Source organism: Serinus canaria, chromosome 2 (genome assembly GCF_022539315.1).
Source record: "Serinus canaria isolate serCan28SL12 chromosome 2, serCan2020, whole genome shotgun sequence".
Classification (NCBI taxonomy): domain Eukaryota; kingdom Metazoa; phylum Chordata; class Aves; order Passeriformes; family Fringillidae; genus Serinus; species Serinus canaria.
In genome coordinates this window covers 130426226-130445886 of record NC_066315.1, presented here as the reverse complement: position 1 = coordinate 130445886, position 19661 = coordinate 130426226, and the positions used below count along the sequence as shown (strand labels likewise).

General features: G+C 40.1%; 2 protein-coding genes across 8 annotated transcripts in view; one reads left to right on the top strand and one right to left on the bottom strand.

Annotated features, from left to right (window-relative positions):
* VPS13B (vacuolar protein sorting 13 homolog B) overlaps positions 1–19661 on the bottom strand; it is a 430054-nt gene that overhangs the window by 11169 nt on the left and 399224 nt on the right. For all 7 annotated transcript variants that reach the window (XM_018912403.3, XM_030234395.2, XM_018912397.3 and 4 more), the window contains 7 exons: positions 18954–19228; positions 17351–17478; positions 16593–16792; positions 13971–14089; positions 12076–12890; positions 7693–7869; positions 6532–6702 (listed from right to left, as the gene is read on the bottom strand). In XM_018912403.3, the coding sequence (XP_018767948.2) occupies positions 6532–6702; positions 7693–7869; positions 12076–12890; positions 13971–14089; positions 16593–16792; positions 17351–17478; positions 18954–19228 (1885 nt within the window). The remainder of the gene's footprint in view (positions 1–6531; positions 6703–7692; positions 7870–12075; positions 12891–13970; positions 14090–16592; positions 16793–17350; positions 17479–18953; positions 19229–19661) is intronic.
* PABPC1 (poly(A) binding protein cytoplasmic 1) overlaps positions 1–19661 on the top strand; it is a 688709-nt gene that overhangs the window by 356605 nt on the left and 312443 nt on the right. The gene's annotated exons all lie outside the window — the stretch shown is intronic.

The window sequence follows — 19661 nt, the reverse complement described above, 5'->3', positions numbered from 1 at the left end:
TTTCGGAATAAGAGGAATTCTTACTACTGGACCTGAATATTATACTGCACCTGAGACTGCACCCCATTCTTATACAGCTATTTAGCATGTGGCCGATTAGCTAAACACTATCTTAGCTTCAATTAAGATCTAACCTTTCTTTTTTAAACATTTAGATCACCTAACCTAACAGTATGTTTTCCTCTTTTGACTACTTATGCTAAATGCTTTTGCTGAGTTAATTTAGCTTGGCTCATTCTGTGTCACAATTCAGAAAATGCTGGGCTAGGAATAAAATCCTCCAGCTTTAGACAGCTAGAGCTGCTATGGAAGTGAGATTTTCACGTAAGTGCAAGATTGACTTCATGAGAATAAAAACTGTTTGTATTCAATAGATCATTTTTATATCCTCTTCCACTGCCAGAAATGTTCATAAGCTAATGCAACTTTTGATATATGACTTAGATTAGTAGAATTAGACTTTGAGACTTTTTGTTACTTTTTCTGTGAAAACCATCATATTTTATTTTAATGCACATGGGTCAAACTTTTACAAGTGACATCGTGACCTTCCCAGCTTTTAGTATCAACAGAGAACTTCAACTTAAATCTTCCTAAATGTAAACAGGTATGTGAGGTGGTACATTTCTTTGATCTTGAGTTTATGCTAGCCATTTAACCACAGACATGTCTCTAGTTGTTGTAATTTTGATAGATAAGCTATTTGGAGATTGCTACGAGTACAAGGATTGGACAAAGCCACAGCAGTCTGCCCGACCCGAGGTGCTTTGCTCAGTTTGAAAAGTAAGTCTGCAAGCTTCTTGGTCAGGTCTCAGTTTGCACCTGCAGCTGCAACTATCAAGATAAAACAATTATTTAAGGAGTAGGATTGAGTGTCACCCTGGTTACTAGGCATTTTCACCTCAACCTAGACATCTTTGAAAGTTCTGCTTTGTAAGTGGAAGGAAATCCAGGCATAATTCCACAGATTTGGACAATCGCAACCGAGGTATTTGGCCCCATGTGTTTACCAGCGTGACGTGCACTAGGCAGGGAGCTGCTAACTGGTTTTCAGATGGTTTTAGTTACTGTCACTGGATAAATAAAGAAATTGCTGACTTTTAACAACAAGAACTAATATTGTATTTGTGCACAGTCACTGTCCAAAGAAAAGAAGAGGATGAGAAGTAGCACACATTTCCCCAGATCCTTGTCCCTGGGATACTATCGATCAGGAATTCAGGAAACTTTCATCTCCCTATAAATGCCTTCCTCTCCTCTTAGAGAGAATGCTCCCCAAATCTGTAGCACTAGCCATTTGAAAAATGTATAGTATTTCCACAGAAAATGCTGGTCTGTCTTTGAAGTGATGCCTGGTTTTAATTGAGGTCACTCACTGAAGCTGAGTGTGCAGCTGAACATTCACCTTTTGTACCACAAAGGCCACAAAGCTTTTTCCTTAATGCCATGCCATTGAAACGATACAATTTTCAATTCATTACCACTTACCAGCTGCTCCTGCTGCTTGACTAAAATAATATCTCAACACCATATTACACAATTGGGATTGTGTGTCCAGTCTTTTGTGCAACTGGGATGCATTTGAAGGAGTAAAACAATACTTGGTGTTGTGCTAAGTTACAACATTATACTATCCTGTGACCTCCTTCACCCTATCTATTGAGGTCATCCACAACAACTGCACTTTCAGAACAGAAGTTATTGCCTTATAAAATGTAATCCACCTAAGTCCTAGCACTAGTAAATTATTTACTGCAATATACTTGAGCAAAGTTATAAGGTAATAATAAGAGCCTACTCCAAAGGACCTGAGGTATGCTCCAGGCACTGCTCAGCTAGAATTAGGCTCCAAGGACAAGGAAACAGAATGGAAACTGCTGTGACTGTGTTATATAAGAATATTTATGTAATGCCCCAAATAATCTATAGCTTAATTAGCCAGTTTTTAGTAATTCCACACTTTCTGTTACTCTGGCATTTGATGCATGCTCTAAACTTCTCTGTGAAGATCTCAAATCCTTTTGAAAGTCTTGTTGTTCTACCTGCAAAAAATATACCAAATGATCTTCTCTTCCTCTGTAATTCCTTATCTTGAATTACAACTCACTGCCGTAACTTATTCATGTGCACTGGCCATGCCCACAAATCACAAAATAAACTATAACCTTACTCCTTTCACTGAGGAGTGGCTGGTCCACCACCCTTGCGTGGGGAACCCAGATCTGTGCGGCATGTGTGAGCGAAGGAAAAAGGCATAGACCAAAGCCTGAGCAACCTCAAAACCCAGCAACAGCGAGTGGTGACACACACGTGAGGCTCAGGGCACTCCTCACACCAGAAACTGTGCAAAGCACATCTTCCTGTGCCCCTGTGGCTTCTTGTGTTCTGACAGAGTTCTTGGCAGGAGCACCGTGAGGGATGGACTTACCACAGAAAGTCTCTCCCCGCCAGATTTCAGTGGGGTATCAGGAAAGCAGAGCATGGAACCACATGTAGTGGTTCCTCCCTTCCCACTCTCATTCTCTCTCACATGGTGTCCCACTGCTGTCCCTGTCCTTTCCCTGTAATGTCCCTTGAACAGTATTTTTTTAATTAAATGAAACCATTCTCCATTTTTCTTTTTTTTTTTTCTTGCCCTAAGCATTTGATTTTATATGCATGTCCACATATGTACACACAGATTATGCATGTATAAAGAAAACCTCAATAAAATTATACACCAAAGCAACAAAACAAAAACATATTCTTCCATTACTGGACCAAAGAGGTTTCAGCAACAACATAACATCTGCTAAACATCAGATGGGGTGCACTCTGGTTAATACATGTTACTCGGTAACAATAAAAAAGTTACTTTGATAGCTACAAAATTCAGATAGTTCAGAGTATATCACTGGATTGCTTCAAGAAGAATTTGATTACGGGCAGCAACTGGTTCATGTGCAGACTGACAAAGTTTGGTGAACGTAGCACAGCTTACAGACCTTGGCAAAACTCGGACTGCTTGTGACAAACTCTTTCAGAGCAAGACATAATTGGAAAAAATCCCCCACTAAGAGAAACTGGCCATGTTTTGCCACGAGGCTGGAAGCTGCCCAAGCTGAAGCCATTTTGCTTCCTTTTCTCTGTTGTCTTTCAGGACTGCTTCAAGTGTTTCACACCAAAAACAGGGCTGAAGCATAATCTCATCACAGCAAACATCACAAAAAAATACAGCTCAAAGAAAAAAGCACCTGTTGCCATGCATTAAGGTAGTTGCACAGTTAGTATGTGGAATAGCACGCAATTTCAGGATTAGCACTGGCTTCTGCTATCTTGTGTTGCAGATAGGCAAACACAGAATGGCCCTGACTCAGTGATAGTGTACAGCAAGAACAGCTACCACCACCTGTAATAACAAAAAATCTGAGCTTCTGAAACTCAGGCTTTGCCTTCTCTACCAGGACAGTTACACTGTCAGGCAATATGGGTCAATCCACTTCCCCAAAAGCACGAAGGAGTAACTGAAATGTTGAGCACTTTTGCCACTGTAAAAAGTAACTTTTTTGAATAATTGTCATCTTTTTGGTTATTCATATATGTTCAACTTCCTAAAGGCAGCCACTTCAATACAATATTTTTCACTAGGACCAGCAGTTGAAAATACAGCTGATAGTTTCAACAGTCTCTTTTACATGCTTAAAAATTAATATTTAAAGTTTGACCCTGTCACACAAAATGCAAAAGATAGCTTCTCAGTGGGGAGTCAATCATCTAAATATTTTACCAACAATTGCACTGCATTTTTGCCTAAACATATTAAAGAAAAAACACACCTATCATAAGCTGTTGCTTCTTTTCACGCACAAGTGTTACTAAAATGACCCAGAAATCTCCCCCAAATTAGAAAAGAAGACAACAGCTGGCCAAAGATAACAATCAAATCAAACAACACCCTGACAGCGCTTGAGTCATTTAAAATGAGACAGGACAAAGCACTTAAGAATGTACCACAGGGAACAACTTGCACCGAGGAGGAGACGAGAGTACATGATTTTGGCCCCGATTCAGCAAAGCTCTTAAGCACATGCTTAAGTGCTCTGCTGAATCAGGGCCACCGTGAGCCAGATTTTCACAAAAATCAGAAAGGCACCTCTAGTTTCTGGGTAGATACCACTACATACTGGTGAACCGAGGACTCTTACATGACTTCACCTAGGCACAAAATCTACATTTGCCATTGTCTTAGCTGCCTGCATGGGTCAGATGGCTTTTACGAACATGAGCGTGCTGTGACCATCGTAAAAATCTCCTTCATACTCTTCAATTTTACTGTTAGAAAGTCATAGAAATTACGGCTTCATATAGTCCTGCTCTCTGCATTTCTGTGCTCATCAAATTTTTCAGCCTTGTGAAGGAAAAGAACTGCAGCTTCACTTTGTTATGTACGAATAACTTTAAGTGTTTTTAGAGTAAGCATGTTCATGTTTATTCTGAATGCACGGGGAAAAAAAGCAGCACAGTGATACCATCACTACGACTGGTTTGGTTATTTTTTTTTTTTTTTGGGAAGCCACAATCTTCTTTACGCTAAATGGTCAGGACAGCAGCAGCTTTCTGACATGTTTGTAGAAATTGAAACATAAGTCTATTAATAATTCAGGTCTTGACACAATTTATACGAATGCTGCTGCCTATACAGAGGAAACAGGCTTTTTAAAAATCATGTTTAATTAAAAACTGATACAATGTAAGTGGAATATTTCTAATTTCTCCCTTAGTGAGAAATTACCATCCATACCTGTCACATCCAGCTTTACAGTAACTGTAGCTATTTATCTGGGCGCTTCACTGACTCCACTGCTAAGAAAAGAGGTAGTTAGCAGGGAGCAATCGCTAAATAATAACAGCAGGAATAAAAACAAGACCTTAGCTTATGGAGGAGCTCTGTTTAAATGCTAATATGAAGCTCTAAGTTTCTAAAATGAAATCTGATTTCTTAGGAAATCAGAGGCACTAGAATTCTAGCTCTATTTTTTTGTTTTGTTTTTAACTCGGGTGTACTGCCGTGAACCACGGAATCCTTGTGCGCGGGGAGGTGCAGGGATGGTGTATTTGTGCATGTATGTGAGGAGTTCCCAGCTTTCCTGAACTGCAAAAACTTTGCCTTGATACAGCCAAAGTGACAAAGTTTTGCTCTTTACTCCAGGCTCTACAGCTGATGTTTTTAGCTCTGAAGAGCTCTGGTGTGTCAGTGAAGGAGATAGAGACACCATGTTACCTTGATTTTTAATTAATAACTGAGTCGAGATCACCAAACCATTTCACCAGCACATACACACCAGGCTGACACAGTGCTTCTAAAAGTATAATCTTTCATCCAGCAACTCAACCTAACTGCCCCTAGCCCAATAAAACAAGAGGGAAAAATAAAACCTCCTCCAAACTGCCTTTGATTTGCAACACCAGTAACAGCTTACTATTGGGACAGCGGCTACTAATATATGGAATTTCTCCTTTATGCACATTTCTCCCAGGACACTTGCTTGCTGGTTTACAGGCATTATCAAATGACAGTGCTTCACATAATCTAATGTTATTGCTTAAAATAATTCCCAGCAACTTAACCTAAACTTGTAACATTTTTACCACTTCCTCTTTGGGGCTTTCAGGGTTGCGGTTGCAAATTTAGGAGTTGTGTACACTACTGAAGATTAGGAAACAGGACAAATCCTTTCAAGCTTCAGCACTTCTAACCTTTTGCACTGGGCTGCTTTTGGTCACTTTGATCTCTAAGAGATTCATACTGTTTAATACATACTGAGGAACTCTGCCAAACAATACAGTTCTGCATTCCTTTGCTGTGTGACAAGTCGAAGTAACCTAGAAAATCCAGCCCCTTACTGCAAAACTTCTTGCAGAGAATTTTTCCGCTGTGGGTTAGTTTTCAAAATTTTAGGTGCTATTTTGAAATGGATGGAGTAATCATCACTTCTAACCAAACCACTCGGCTGCTTGGTGAATAAAATTGCACTGAATCAGGACGATCTGAGTCTCTTTGTAAAAGCAGAATTCCTCATCAAAGCTTACTTAACATCTGCACTAAGTTGAAGTGGTTTTCAAACAAACCCAAGAATCTCTGATATCTATAGTGCTGCAAAAACAAGCAGGTTCAGAAGGCATTCCTATAATTCATCGGAAAGTAAACATCAGCATGATGACGTCTTCGTGTTGAATTAGTTACAAGTCACGCCGCCCGATGCAGAATTATTCTTATTTTCCCGCTTAGAGCTACATCATGTACAAGTGAAAATATCATTTCACAAAGAAAGTGCAAACCCATTCTACATCTGCAATTATTTTATCAGCAAAAATCATACACAAAAGTTAGTAAATCTTGATAAACAGTATCTAATATACATACTGTGAGGCTTTTTCACAAGAAGACACCAAATCCCCAAAATTTGAAATTATAACTCACAGTTAGAAAAGGCTAGTGAGCAGATTAGAAAACAGTATTATCACATAACTTGATATTTAATAGTACATTACCTAGAAGGCTAATGCCTAAACGAGAGAGCCCCTGTCTCAGTCCTTCTCCCAGGCTCTCTGGAAGCTGCCTTCTCCATTCTTCTTGTCTGTTGTAATGCTCCTCATCCAGTGACAGCCTATCCATATTCCGAGCAAGACTTGTTGCCAGATTGGTAATTGACGTCAGTGTACCTAAATGCATGGAAGATATACATTTGGGTCTGGATCAAAATGCTTTAATTTAAACCACGGAGACATTGAATGCCTCACTGCAATGCTGAGCTTAGGAGCAGAGCAGCAAGTCAAGTGAACAGTCACCCATGTGTAAGATGCTTTACTATTTGTTAAGCATCACCACGCTGCTGCTATGGCCCGTGTCACGCCTTTTACATTAGCCTGCCCCAGGTTTGCCTGGTCGGTGGGAACAGAAATTCATCTGAACATCCTTCTCCAGTTCCCTGACTTGTGGAAGGCTAATCTAAATGGAGAGGGGGGTGATGGAAAGGTAAACAAATATTTACAGAAGGAGCCGTGAGGCCGCGTCCTGCGGGAGGCAGGAGCGGAGGCTCGGAGCAGCAGCCGGCGCCGGGGCAGCCGCTGTGTCTGTGCGGGGGCTGGAGCCACGCGATGGCACTGTTTGTACAGGCTTTGCAAGGGAAAAGCTCCTCCTGTTCCCATGGCGGGCCAGCCCCACTGTCAAATCCCATCCACGTACTCACACAGTTGTGACAACTGTATCTACTTCTTCTTTTTTTTTTTTTTTTTAATAATAAATATGATGAGGCATCTGAGTGTAAAATTTCTGATGGCTAGCAGAAGTGCAGAACACCTTTAATACTTCTGCAGTTATCACATGAAATACTTGCTGAGTGAATATCTATTTCCCACTGGGAGGTTTAAAATTCTGAAGTTTCTGAAACATTCTCATGCACTGCAGTAAAGTGGTGATCTGTTTAGTACATGAGACATTGCATGTGAGCTTGTTACATACACTCTTAGCTTAGCTAAACAGGAACTGTTTGGTTTTTGAGCCCTGGTACCAGGAATTTCAACTGGCACTGTCAGAGCAGCACGAGACAAGGCAGGGCCAGGAGACTGAAGGATGGACAGATTTTATTGCTTAAAACTTTAACAATGCATGACAACAAAGCAGTAGTTGGAGTAACAAAGTGAAAGCTCTACCTTTGGAAATGTGTTTTACAAATGATGTTGTTCCTCTGGAAACTCCACTGACAAATGCTCCTGGGCCTCTGGTCAGCCCTTCATAGGGGAGCCTAAAGAAATCAGCTATGCCATTCCCTATGCTTCTCACCAGACTAGCTGGGCTTCCAAGAATTTCCAATGATCCAACAACCCAGCCTGTGTGGAGAAACAAGACACATTGTTACAGCTGCAAAAACTGCAGAAGCAGCAGTTGTGAAAAGGTTATTCCTTAATTATCTTTTTCACACTAGAATTCATTGCATTATGAACTTCCTTTGAGCAAAACACAGGAAATAACTCATCCACTATGAATTCAGAAATGGCAATCTTTCATACTTCGTAAATCAAAGAAATCCTTTTGGCAAACTCACAAATAGCTTTAGAATTACTTCCTTCCAGGAGCTTCCCGTATTTCTGCTAAAAGTGTGTGAGGGAGGCGGATGCGAGAGCCTTGCAGCTCCAGAGGAATGGGACTGCACGCTCAGATGCTTGGGTTGGTTTTAGACACTATAAGGCAGCGTTGTGATTTCACATCCTTATGTGATAGAATTGTGACAGGGAGTTTACACTGATACAATGTACTGCTTTACAGGAGTGTGCAGGTCAATTGCTTGATGGAGTGTTAGGAAAAGGGATGCAGATTTTTGACAAGTGCTTAAGAAGTTATTTTAAATCCACCCCAACCCTTCTAAGCTGATCATTTTCTTTCAGAGTGCAGTGAAAGCCAGACAAATGTCTTCTGCTCAGTACAGTTGTGTAAACAGCAATGACATCTACATGCTGATTAGGTTACTCATAGGGGAGTATTCCTTATGCATATCCCAGGAGAAGTATCTGCAGATCTGGTTTCCTATATAAACGCAGGGTTGCCAGCAGCTTGCTGGATGGCTGAGCACGCAGCAATCTGTTGCTGGAAAGCTATTTGCAGGTCTTGTCTTTCTCAGGCTGGTAGGCAGCAGATTTATTAGGGAAACAGTGCTGCATAACTCTTTTTTTGGCAGCCCAGAGAGAGCAATTTAGAAATGGCAATAAATGTGAAACAGGAACTGTTTGGTCTTTGAGCCCTGGTACCACGAATTTCAGCTGGCACTGTCAGAGCGCACAAGGTGTGACAGGGCCAGGAGACTGAAGGATGGACAGACCGGCCCCCTGCTCTCCCATAAGGGCCCTTGATCTGCACTCTGCCCTCCTCATTCCCATCTCATCATTGAAAACTCCTGCTATCCAGATGCTTTTCTTGTTTTCTTTTAACCCCTCCCAGTCATTCCTGTGGAAGGCTGAATCATGAAACCGAACAGAAGAGAAAATGTTACTCATATGAAATGAATTAATCTCATACTATCATTCTAAGCTCCCGGAAAATCTATTATTCTTGTTGAATCTGTCCCACATTTCAGTTCTGGCAGGTTGAGAACTCCAGTACTTGTCATATGAAAAGCAGGAACCAGAGTGGACATAAGAGAGAGGGTGGGATGGACTACAAAAACAAAACCCAAGTGCTACTGGCAATGCAGTGAACAGAGCAGCAACACACGCTATGGCCCCGCTGTCCTGGAAAGGAGCATCCCCTGGAAGTCCTTTCCTGCCAGGACCAGGGGAAGCCAGAACTCCAGGTTGGGCCTGCAATTCCCTTGCTGTAGGATTTTTAATAAATTATCTTTGCCACTGTGTGAAATGCTGAAAAGCTGGAGGGGTGGGGGAGGTGTGTATAGACAGGAGAGATGTTCTTTCTGCTTTTCCTGATCAATATTATTGCAATAATTCCTTAGAGCCTTCCCCTCCCCCACCAAAATATTCTTGACATTCCTTGTCTTACATGGTGGTGTGCTGGCAAGTGGCTACAGGACACTTCAGCTTAGTGCCTTGGTGCCCTGCAACTTCCCCAGCAGCCACCACCAGCCTGGGACATGGGGGACTCCAACTCCACTCGCCTGCTGGGCCAGCCAGCATTTCAGGAGTGTAAAACAGATAAAAACCAGGAATGAAAGCAGTTAAACACAAAACTGAGGGGTTGCCTGGTACGCCAGGGATGGTTTGCTGTAGTCTGTCCCTGCCTGTCAGGTTTGAGAAGCTCTGGGTGGATCATGCTCACCCTGGAAGAGCATATGGGAATAATGTACAACCTGCAGCATGGGTGACCCTCCCTGGCCAGTGCTCAGAGCAAATCCAATGGCTCCTCACTGCCAGCTTGGACCACCCAACCCAGGCAAGAAGGCCTGTGAGTAAGTCAGGAATAGGAGAATGAGGAACCAGGACTAGGAACAATCCCTCAATTCACAAGCTCTGGGTAGCATTTTACTTTGCAGAGTACAGTATCATATCAGGTTACCATTTCCCACTTATGCATAGTAATTATATCCACTGACATGAAATGAATACGACTGTGTTAGCAGAGAGCCACTTAATTTTCTTTATAGGCAATTATAGGGTTAGATATGGTACCAGTGATATTTTTGATTAGAATTTCATTCACTTTTATATAGGGACAACTTGATTAGAAAAGAGATTTCCATTGCAGGTTTGGCTTTGAGATAAGCAGTGCTAACCAGCATATTTGAACAGAGCTCTCCAGCCCCATCCATGGCTTTAATGGATTCTGACCTCTCCTTTGCAACACACAGGGCAACCTGATGCATCCCCTTCAGCAAGCTTTGGGGCAAATCCTGCTCCCTCCCACAGGTCAGCAGTGGTCCTGCACACAGTTAAGGGCAAAAGATTGTATTTTTCTGAGTATAAGGTATGGCTGTATGGGGAAGGCTGTCTGTGCAGATGCTACCAATGATTTATGCATGAAACAGTGGTGAGCAGAAGGGAGGTCAAGCAACCCATATTCCAGATTAATGCAGTTAAAATGCAGGAGCACGAGGTCCTCTTCCATAAGAGACCAACTGCGCTAATGGTGAGAAAAAACCTCAGGGTTTGCAGATCATATAAAGCTTTTTGCTTGATTTTTTCCTTCCTTTTTTACTTTGTTGACACAGTCAGCTCTTTTGACAAGTGTCACAAAGTCCTTGATATAAACCATTTTCATTGCTAAACCAAACATTAATCAGCACAATTCACCATTTTCTATCATGGTGACACCTTTCAAACAATACATTTTAGTTTTAGTACTTTCAGGGGGAGTTAAGTGTATATTCATATGTATTTTCCTGAAGAGAAGTTCCACCAAAGCAAACTTCAGTTCTTAATACTTAAATCTGCTTGATTTCAGATACATCACTGATCCCAGAGCATTTACACTGTGGACCATATTTGGCTACAGTTTCACTCTTAATTACCAAGCAACTAGATCTGCCCTTCTCTACTATGAGATTTAACTACAGAACAAAACCAAACAAGTAGCAAAAAGAAAAACCTGGAAATTTTGCAAGCATAATATTGCAAGAAAATAATGAACTGGTACACTGTTCTGGTGCAAAACTGTGCACACTGTTGTCACAATCAGCAGTGCAAGTCAGGTATGCACACAGTGAAACACAATGTCAGCATCTATAAACAGATGAAATACACGTGTACAGTTTTGGAAAGCGTGCAGCTATGCTCCCAGTCCAAATGGAAGCATTAGGATCTCAGAAAATCTGACTATTACTATTGCAGGAAAATAAATCCCACATTTTAGTGTGGACTGTGTTACTTGTGTGCGCTCATGGAGGAGCTTCCTTCTGTCTCAGGCAAATTCTGTGCTGCACCAAGACACATCAGAGGCCAGATTTCATTACTTGTACATTAGTATTTATGGAAAACAAAATGTACCTGATAACTTAAAAAGATTAATTGCTTGCTATTGATCCTATATAGAAAAAGTTACTAACAGAAAACTTCACAGTTCTTGGATCAAAGGACAACAAACATCTGTGTGCCAGTTTAGATTGAAGGCTGTATGAAGGAAGACAGATTCCTAATCATAAACTGCAGCCAAAAGGAGTTTTAACAACAAAACAACATTCAGGCCTATAATTTACTTCTGAACGCAGAGCAACATGCCGAATAATTTGATTAAACACTGTTTTGGGGAGTTTATGTAAGGAATATGGGTTGATTCTGACTAGTGCTATAATATAAAATGACAAAACCTAAGCCACATTTTTATGCTATCTTCAGGGTTTCAGGTGGCTAAAGCCTTCAGATGACTGGCTAATGTTTATAACAATGTTACAAATCTTCAATGGTGTCTGCTCAGCTACTTTATCTCCATTCTTTTGTAAAACAGACCTGAATGGTGTCTGAAAGCATCATTATCAAACAATGTCTAAGGAGAACAAAAGTTGTACTGCTAACATCCAGGATACTCATCTTGAGTGACAGTCACAGAATCCTGGTACCCAAGGAAAATGCTGCTTGTCAAGGAAAAGCACTGACCTGCTCTGAAAAGGGCTCCAGCAGCGTAATGCATGGCCAGGGCGTGGACAAGCTGCCTGGCAGTGGTGAAGATGGGTCCTCGCTCAAACACAGAGAAGGAGAGAGGGGTGTGGTCTGAGGCTATATACAGTTTCAATGAAGCATGAATACTGACAAGGAGATTAACAGGTTGTATTTTTAATCTTCTGAGCTTCACTGGCTTGACTAAAGCTCTTGCATGCTCTCTCACTTGTTCAGGCACTATCAGGATAGTATCTGAAGCACTGTTGGATTTACAAGCAGTTTTGTTTTCTGGAAGATATGTATCAAACAAAGTCTTAATGTAGTAAACAAAGGTGTCTTCCACATACAGCCTAGCTGGTTTCAGCTCGAAGCTGAAGTCATTCACGTGAAACGTGCAATTCTCTCCTTCAGAAAAAGCAATACAGAGTTTAATAAAGCAGTTTTCCTTATAGCTTTCCAAATCTTTGTTACAAACAATGAGGTTGTTCATTCTTGACCACTGCGCGGTTTCAGTTTTCTCTTCTTGGCACAGCAGGACTGCAAAATGGAAATTGGATTTGCTGTACAACTGATTGTCCAGTTGCAAGTCTTCACAATACACTTGGAGACTATGAAACTGTGGGAGGCCTTCCACAGAGTCCTGCTGGAACTCCTGTGACAGGGAGCTGGTGGCTGGGGCCATGTGGAGGAAAACATTGTCTGCTGTGAGACGCAGGAGTTCCGATGACACTTTGTGGTTTGTAATATCATCAAATGCAGCAAGACTCAACTGACTGATGAACATTTTCAGTGACAGGGTCTGCTCTTGGCTTCTAGACAGGAGGGAAAAGAAGTTTTATTACTTGCTGTCTTTTGAGCTCACCTGGCATCTTGCTTGCTCAAAGATGTGGGAAACTCATTGTGCAAGTCCTGCTAACATTACTGGGATTTGGCAACCTTAATCACCACAGTGAGTACACCCCAGGAGGTCTTCTAAGAAACAGGACAGTATAGATCTATACCAGGGTTGTCTTTTTCATTCAGGATAGTTTGGACAGGAACATCTCTATCTACACAGTAATTCCTTATTATATTTTAGAGAGACAGATATTAAAACACATCACAGATACAATTTTCTGATGATTCATGTGCAGCCTCAGATGTTTCACTGAATGTTACTGTTACAGATAATCATTTCACATCTCACACAGTGAGTGCCCTCCAATGAAGCCACCCCTGCAATGCAAACTGCCCATTGCCAAGTTTAACTAGCAAATGGACTATCAGGTACTGCTGATGACCAGCTGCTTGGGGATTAATACTTAATTACAATGCAAATAAAAACAGTACAACAAATTCCACTCTAATTGAAACAGGATTGCTGGAGGCCAAGCATTCTGCAGCTTAGAAATAAGTAGTATTATAATTGCACTTGAATGAAGCTGAGGACCAGATTCTGGTGTATTATGGAAGTGGAGAAATCTTCTGAAGAAGGGTGTTATAATCAAGCATGAATAATTACTAACTGTAAGGCTATTTCTACAGCTCTTGCATATTAAATCTTTGGGAGCATATAAGATTACAGATGGCAGGACCTGGCTAGATAAATTTTAAACTGATTAAAACACTCAAAATTAATCATGATGGAAATAGTCTATTTTTAAAAAATGAACAACCCAGGTCCTCTTTTTGTACCAGTCATCTAATGTTTACCCTAAAGTGACACGACTTTTGATGTTAGATTGTCCTTTTTAACAGTGATTTACAAAGCCATATGGTCTAAACATATGCTACAGAGCACGCAGCAGTATTAAACAAAACAGTTAACTTAAAGTTTCTAAGTCAGTTAACACTTAGAAAGCTGACTGAGCTCCCAGCAATGCTTTTAATCATCTTTTATGTGCTTTATGTACCTGCTGACGTTGATACCATCAGGTCCTGCTCTTCCTTCTGGGGCCAAGGTTATGACTATTGTTCCACAGTGATGGGTGATGTCCACATAAACACAGCCAAAGCCAGTTAAGAACACAATCTAAAGGAGAGGGTTAAAAACACATGGAATGTAACCAAAATCACTATTTTTATTGCCATAAATTAAATTAATGTTATTAATGCCTTCTGGTTGAGATCTTTTATTCAAATCAGGATACTATTCAGGAAAAAAGTCAGATTTCAGTGATTCAGAAAATAACTGCTCTGATACTTTATATATTTCAGTTATTCAGGGAGATGCACTTTGCATCTCATCATTCAACTGCATAACTGAATACATTTTAATAGGACACTTCTCCAGAAAAAAAGCAAGATGCGCTGGGGAGGGTGGAGTTTATACGAGAAGAATCAAGAGGAAATTTTAATTTGTGATTTTGGATTAAGCAGAAAGGCATTTTCCTGGAGCTCTAAAAAAAAATCCCACTTTCTCCTCTAGAAAATAAACCCTAAACTAACATGTTGCTATGCCCTAGCTCAGAGCTGGGTGGATTAATGGCTGATAGCATCATGTAAAACATATGAAGACTGAAAAGTAACTAACAGTTTGGATCCATGAAAACTTGCATTAACAACTCAAGACTGAACACATTATTAAGCCATTTAAACTGGTTTGTGAAAACACCTTCACAGGCAAAGTGTCAGCACAAGAATATGGCAAAAATCTACTGGAAAGCAAAAAACTAAAAAGGTAGGAAAAATGGGAATTTGACAACAGGTTTGTGTCTTGGTTACAGGTGTACAAACTTTCTTTCTGGACAAGCTGTCTTTAGGAATATCCTACTTAGAGAAGTGATGTACTGCTTTTGGAGCTTAATTCTGCAATATTTCCATGCAAGTTTTGTGTTTCTCCAGAATATAAAAGATTAAGATCTTTTAAAGGTTTGGAAAATTCACAACAGTCCTTGTTAGAGCAAGCTGGCTCTTCTTGTAAGGTTACTATCAACACAACCGTTTGCAGATTGCAATGACAGAAGCTATAATATAATGGAATGCAAACTTGAGAAATAACACAAAGATATTGGGCTATCACAGGTAAAACAAATAGCTATTTCTCTTGAAGACTCTTTACTGCTGTTAAGAAGTCACTAGAAGAAAAAACAATTAGAAGTTTTGTAGGATCAGCACTTAAACTGATTGTTAGGCTATTCATAAAAACCTTGTACAGATAATTAAATTTCATTAATCAAATTTCTTATTCTTCTGACAATTACATATAAGAGAATTTCTTTTTTTGACATGTCAGTTTTAATTCTTTGCTTGTCTGGAAGACATTCACAGTCCTACACGGAACTGGAGAAAAAAGGACATGTACAGAATTTTCAAACCTCTAACTATTCTAAATAAACATCCACTGATCTTGAAGATTGGTAATTTTAAATTCCAATTTCAGATTATTCTGATGATAAATACTTCAATATTTATTAAGGTATTAGTTTTAAGCAATTTTAATTTTACTTTCTAATAGAAAAAGAAATACCTATCTGTTACTACATAGAAGAAATACAAATTACCTAAGATCCTTTAAATCCCAGTTATTTCACAACCTGAACTGAATTGTATGTGACACTATTAGTATATTCCTTATTCACTTATATTCATTGTTTTCAAAGAGAAAGATACAGACTTAGAAATCCTGGGAAAATTTTCAACATGTACATCCTAAAACTTCAGTAAGAGAAGGCTATACTTTTTTGGAGAGCTGTTCAAGTAGACAATGATCCCCAAATGTTGTCTTAGCATCTAATTCCTTCTAGGAGCCAGATACTTATAAAGAACCCTGGTCTGGCATAACATTAATGACTGAAATTCGAAACCTTGCATTGCTTGACTGGCTTGCTGAATGGAACTGAACTACTTGCTATATAACATAACACTCAATAATCAAGAGCATTTTGTGATTTGTGCCCAGGGAAAACATCTGAAACTAGTACTTCTTTCAAAGAGCCAAGCAGTTTATGTTTATTCCATGTAAACTAATGACTTCAAAGATGGAAAAAATTCCCAGCAAAAAGAATTACTCCAGTCAAGGAAGCTTTCATTTACCTCAAGATCCAGAGAAAAATAACAGAAGGCAAGAAAAGGAAGGGGTTGTTTTGTTTTAGAAAGACATGAGTAGCTTCTGTAAAGACACAGAGGGAGAACGACCGTGACGATTCCTACAAGATATTAAGATAATTATCCAATGATAATTAAATCACCAGATTTTCCTGGATCCTGTGGCATTCTTTGCTTACAGAGCCCAGAAATTTTCAAGACTGATTTTTCCAGGCAACACGAGGTTGATTAAAAAGTTAAAAAAAACAGTGTTATAAAGCCTCTACGTTCAATCTAGCATTTTTCAAAAAGAGACAGTAGAGAAGATAGTCTGTGTTCTAAAACTTCCAGAGGAAGGGGCTCAGTTAGGCCAGAGATCTCCCAGGAGTTAAATAAAACCCCTTAAACCAACAGAAAGGATCCATTTATTGCAGAGCAACAATGCACTGTGCAGGTCAGAAAGACAACCATTTATGGTGTGAATTAGGAAGTAATGTATAATGGTTTACTTGTGTTCCTTGGTTGTTGATGTCCACAACATCACTCCATTCATTTACTAACTCATCAGATGACACCACTTTCAGGAGAATACTGGGCAATAAATCTCTTGTTTTGCAGTCTGGATAGCTGGAGATTTGATGGTAAAGTTCATGATGAACTGAACATTCAGCTGGAATCTTTCTACAGTAAACTTCAAACTTGGGTGTATCTGAAATGTTATAAAATATACAAGATCAGAACCTTCTAAAACCTGTATGAAATCAAAACTCTTCCATGCTTGCTCAAATGAGAAATGCTTCTCTATTACTTAGAATATTTTATGTTTGGGTTTTTTCCTTTTCTCTTTCTATTTCATAAAGTTTTACAGAAATAATATTCTGCTGATCATTACAATAATTTACTGTGACCAGACTTTTGACAATATGTTTTGTTACATTTGCAAATTGGGGAAAAAAGAAATGTTCCATGGGATTGAATTGATGTCAGCAAAACTCCACTGCCTATGGATTTCCTACAGCTGGGTCACCTTGACAGCTGGAACCAGGGAGACCCAAAGGCCCAGAGACAAATATTTAGGTTCATACTCCCGACCTCCCAATTAGCTCCAACAGCTTCCAGAGTCTCTCACTTTGAGACAGACCTTCATGAGGGCATCAAGTTCTCGCTATAAGCAAAACACCCACTGAACTCAATTTTGGACTGGAGAGACAGTGAGGTAAGTTATACTACAACAGTGCACTGTTTCTGATTATTGCATAGTACCTACCTTTGAAATTCTCTTTCACAAGCAATGGAATGGAGCACCTATTGTGGATAATTATGCGAGGACTAGGATCTTCTGTAAGTGTTAGGTATGTCACGCCAAGATGCTCTTGATAAGTCAGTGCTATAGCTCTAAAACAGAAGCAGATATATTGGATTATGCCTGTTTTGGATGAAATCTTTACATTTTAGTACCCTGAACAATTAAAAACATTCAAAGCTAGCATCTGTAAGATTCTTCATTAACAAGTTCCAAGTCCATAGATATTTATCTATATTTAGGCAAGTACACATCTCCACTTCAACAGAAGAACACGTGGAAATAGCCAAAAAAATATGAGAGAAGAAATTGCTTCATGGAGAGTACCCATGAGTTAAACTGAACATGTGTGTCTACAAGATGAGAGCCCTAGCCAGCAGAGACTTATATTAAATTAAAAACATGAGATTGTAGGCCCAAATTTCCAACATAAATCTTCAAAATTTTCCAGAAGAATTTGCACAGATACTTCTCTGGTATACATGAAAGGCATTTGAACAAATCTAAATGTTTGCTCCCCTGGAATGATCCTCAATGCTATTGCTCTTTTAATTGTTAATGTAATGGATCATCACTACATTGGTTTCCAAAATGTGATGAAATCAATTTAGTTATACTCGTTAGCTACATAAAATATCTTCATGCATAAACATACATTCTGGTTTGATGATTTTTAAAAATCCAGAGTCTGAAAAACTGATTAGGAACATGGGATTCTCTATGCCTGTGGCAGAATGATAAGGAATCCTTCCCTTATTGTTTCCATTAATTTTTTTAAAATCTGAAGTCTGTGTGAGAATCTTTAGTATCCAAAATGACACCTCTTGGACTCAGCAGAGGAACTGTGTGAGGGTTTGAATAATATCAAGCACTTCAGGGAAGAGTCACATCTCTGGTAATGTATACTGATGTAGCTTCTCTAATTTCAGCAGATTGTTTCTTGTTCGTACCAGTATAAGCATGAATAGATTGAGATATCAGGTTCAAGAAATGAAGCTGCTCATCTGACAAGTCACTGGATTGCTATTTTTAACTAGCTGGTTCCATAAGTTTGTAAATAGAATGTACAACTGCACAATTCAAGCTTTAAAACTTGAAATTTTTCCTTGCTGTAATCTCAAAATAGTTTCATCCCTTTTGTCTTTTCTTCTTTATCCTCTTATTATGCTTACAAAAATATATGTCTACCTTTTATCAACAAACCCTAAATTTTTGTATTGTATTGCTACACACTGTCCTTGAACTCTTAAATTGTCGCTCACAAATTAAAAAAACACCTTAATTCCCCAATATAAGCTTTTCATGCTCTTATTTGCATGCACAGAAAAAAATAGCAGGCCATACATTCTAAGAAGTGTACAGCTTGTACATGGTCATATCACTAAACCATTCACAATAAAGGCATCAAAACCATCAGAAGGTAACAATTTTTAAATTAAAGTAAGACTTGCCTTTACATATGGGGGGCATGTGTAACTTTTGACTTTTGCATTACTTTCTTATGGTTTCTGACTAGCTGAGGCTTGACAGCAACAAGCCAAGTTCGCTGTTGGAGAGCGCCCAGTACCTGGTGCAGAATCCGCTTTCGGCGCGCGCGCCCGTGGGCACCGCCACGCTCTGCCTCGCCAGCTCCGCGCTGACCACGGCCGGGAGGCTCCACAGCTGGCGGCTGCCGGCGCCGCTGAGGCTCAGCAGCAGGCGCCTGTCCCCCAGGGACGCCCCCGCCGCCGAGGCACCCGGCTCCCACAGCAGGTCCCAGCAGGGCACGGCGCTCAGCGCCTCAGTACAGCCTGCCCCGGCTGGGCCGATGCTGAACACTGTGCTGTCGGGGCACTGGAAGTCCTGGAAATGAAAAAGGGGGTGGTAGCACGGTATGCTGGCTTCTAAAAGGAGGTTTAGTCATGTTGATTTTGCACAGAACACTCTCAAGTAGCCAATGACCACAACTAACTAAAGGTTGCACTAAGTGCATTGCATTAAAGGCTACTTGGCCAAGCTATCTGGGGGTCCTGAGCAACTGGCTCCAGTGGAAGATGTCTCTGCCCATGCTGAGGAGTTTGGAACTAGATGATCTTTAAGGTTCCTTTTAACCCAAGCCTTTCTGTGATTCTCTAATTCTGTGATCTACAGTCGGCTCTCAGTAGCGCAACATAGCTCTACCAAAATCAAGTTACATTCCTGTAACACAAATGTGTGAACAAAATCCAGTAAGAGTTACAAAGATGAGAATGGATTTTAGCCTCAGCATTCTCCCAATTCCCTATATTTAGACTGC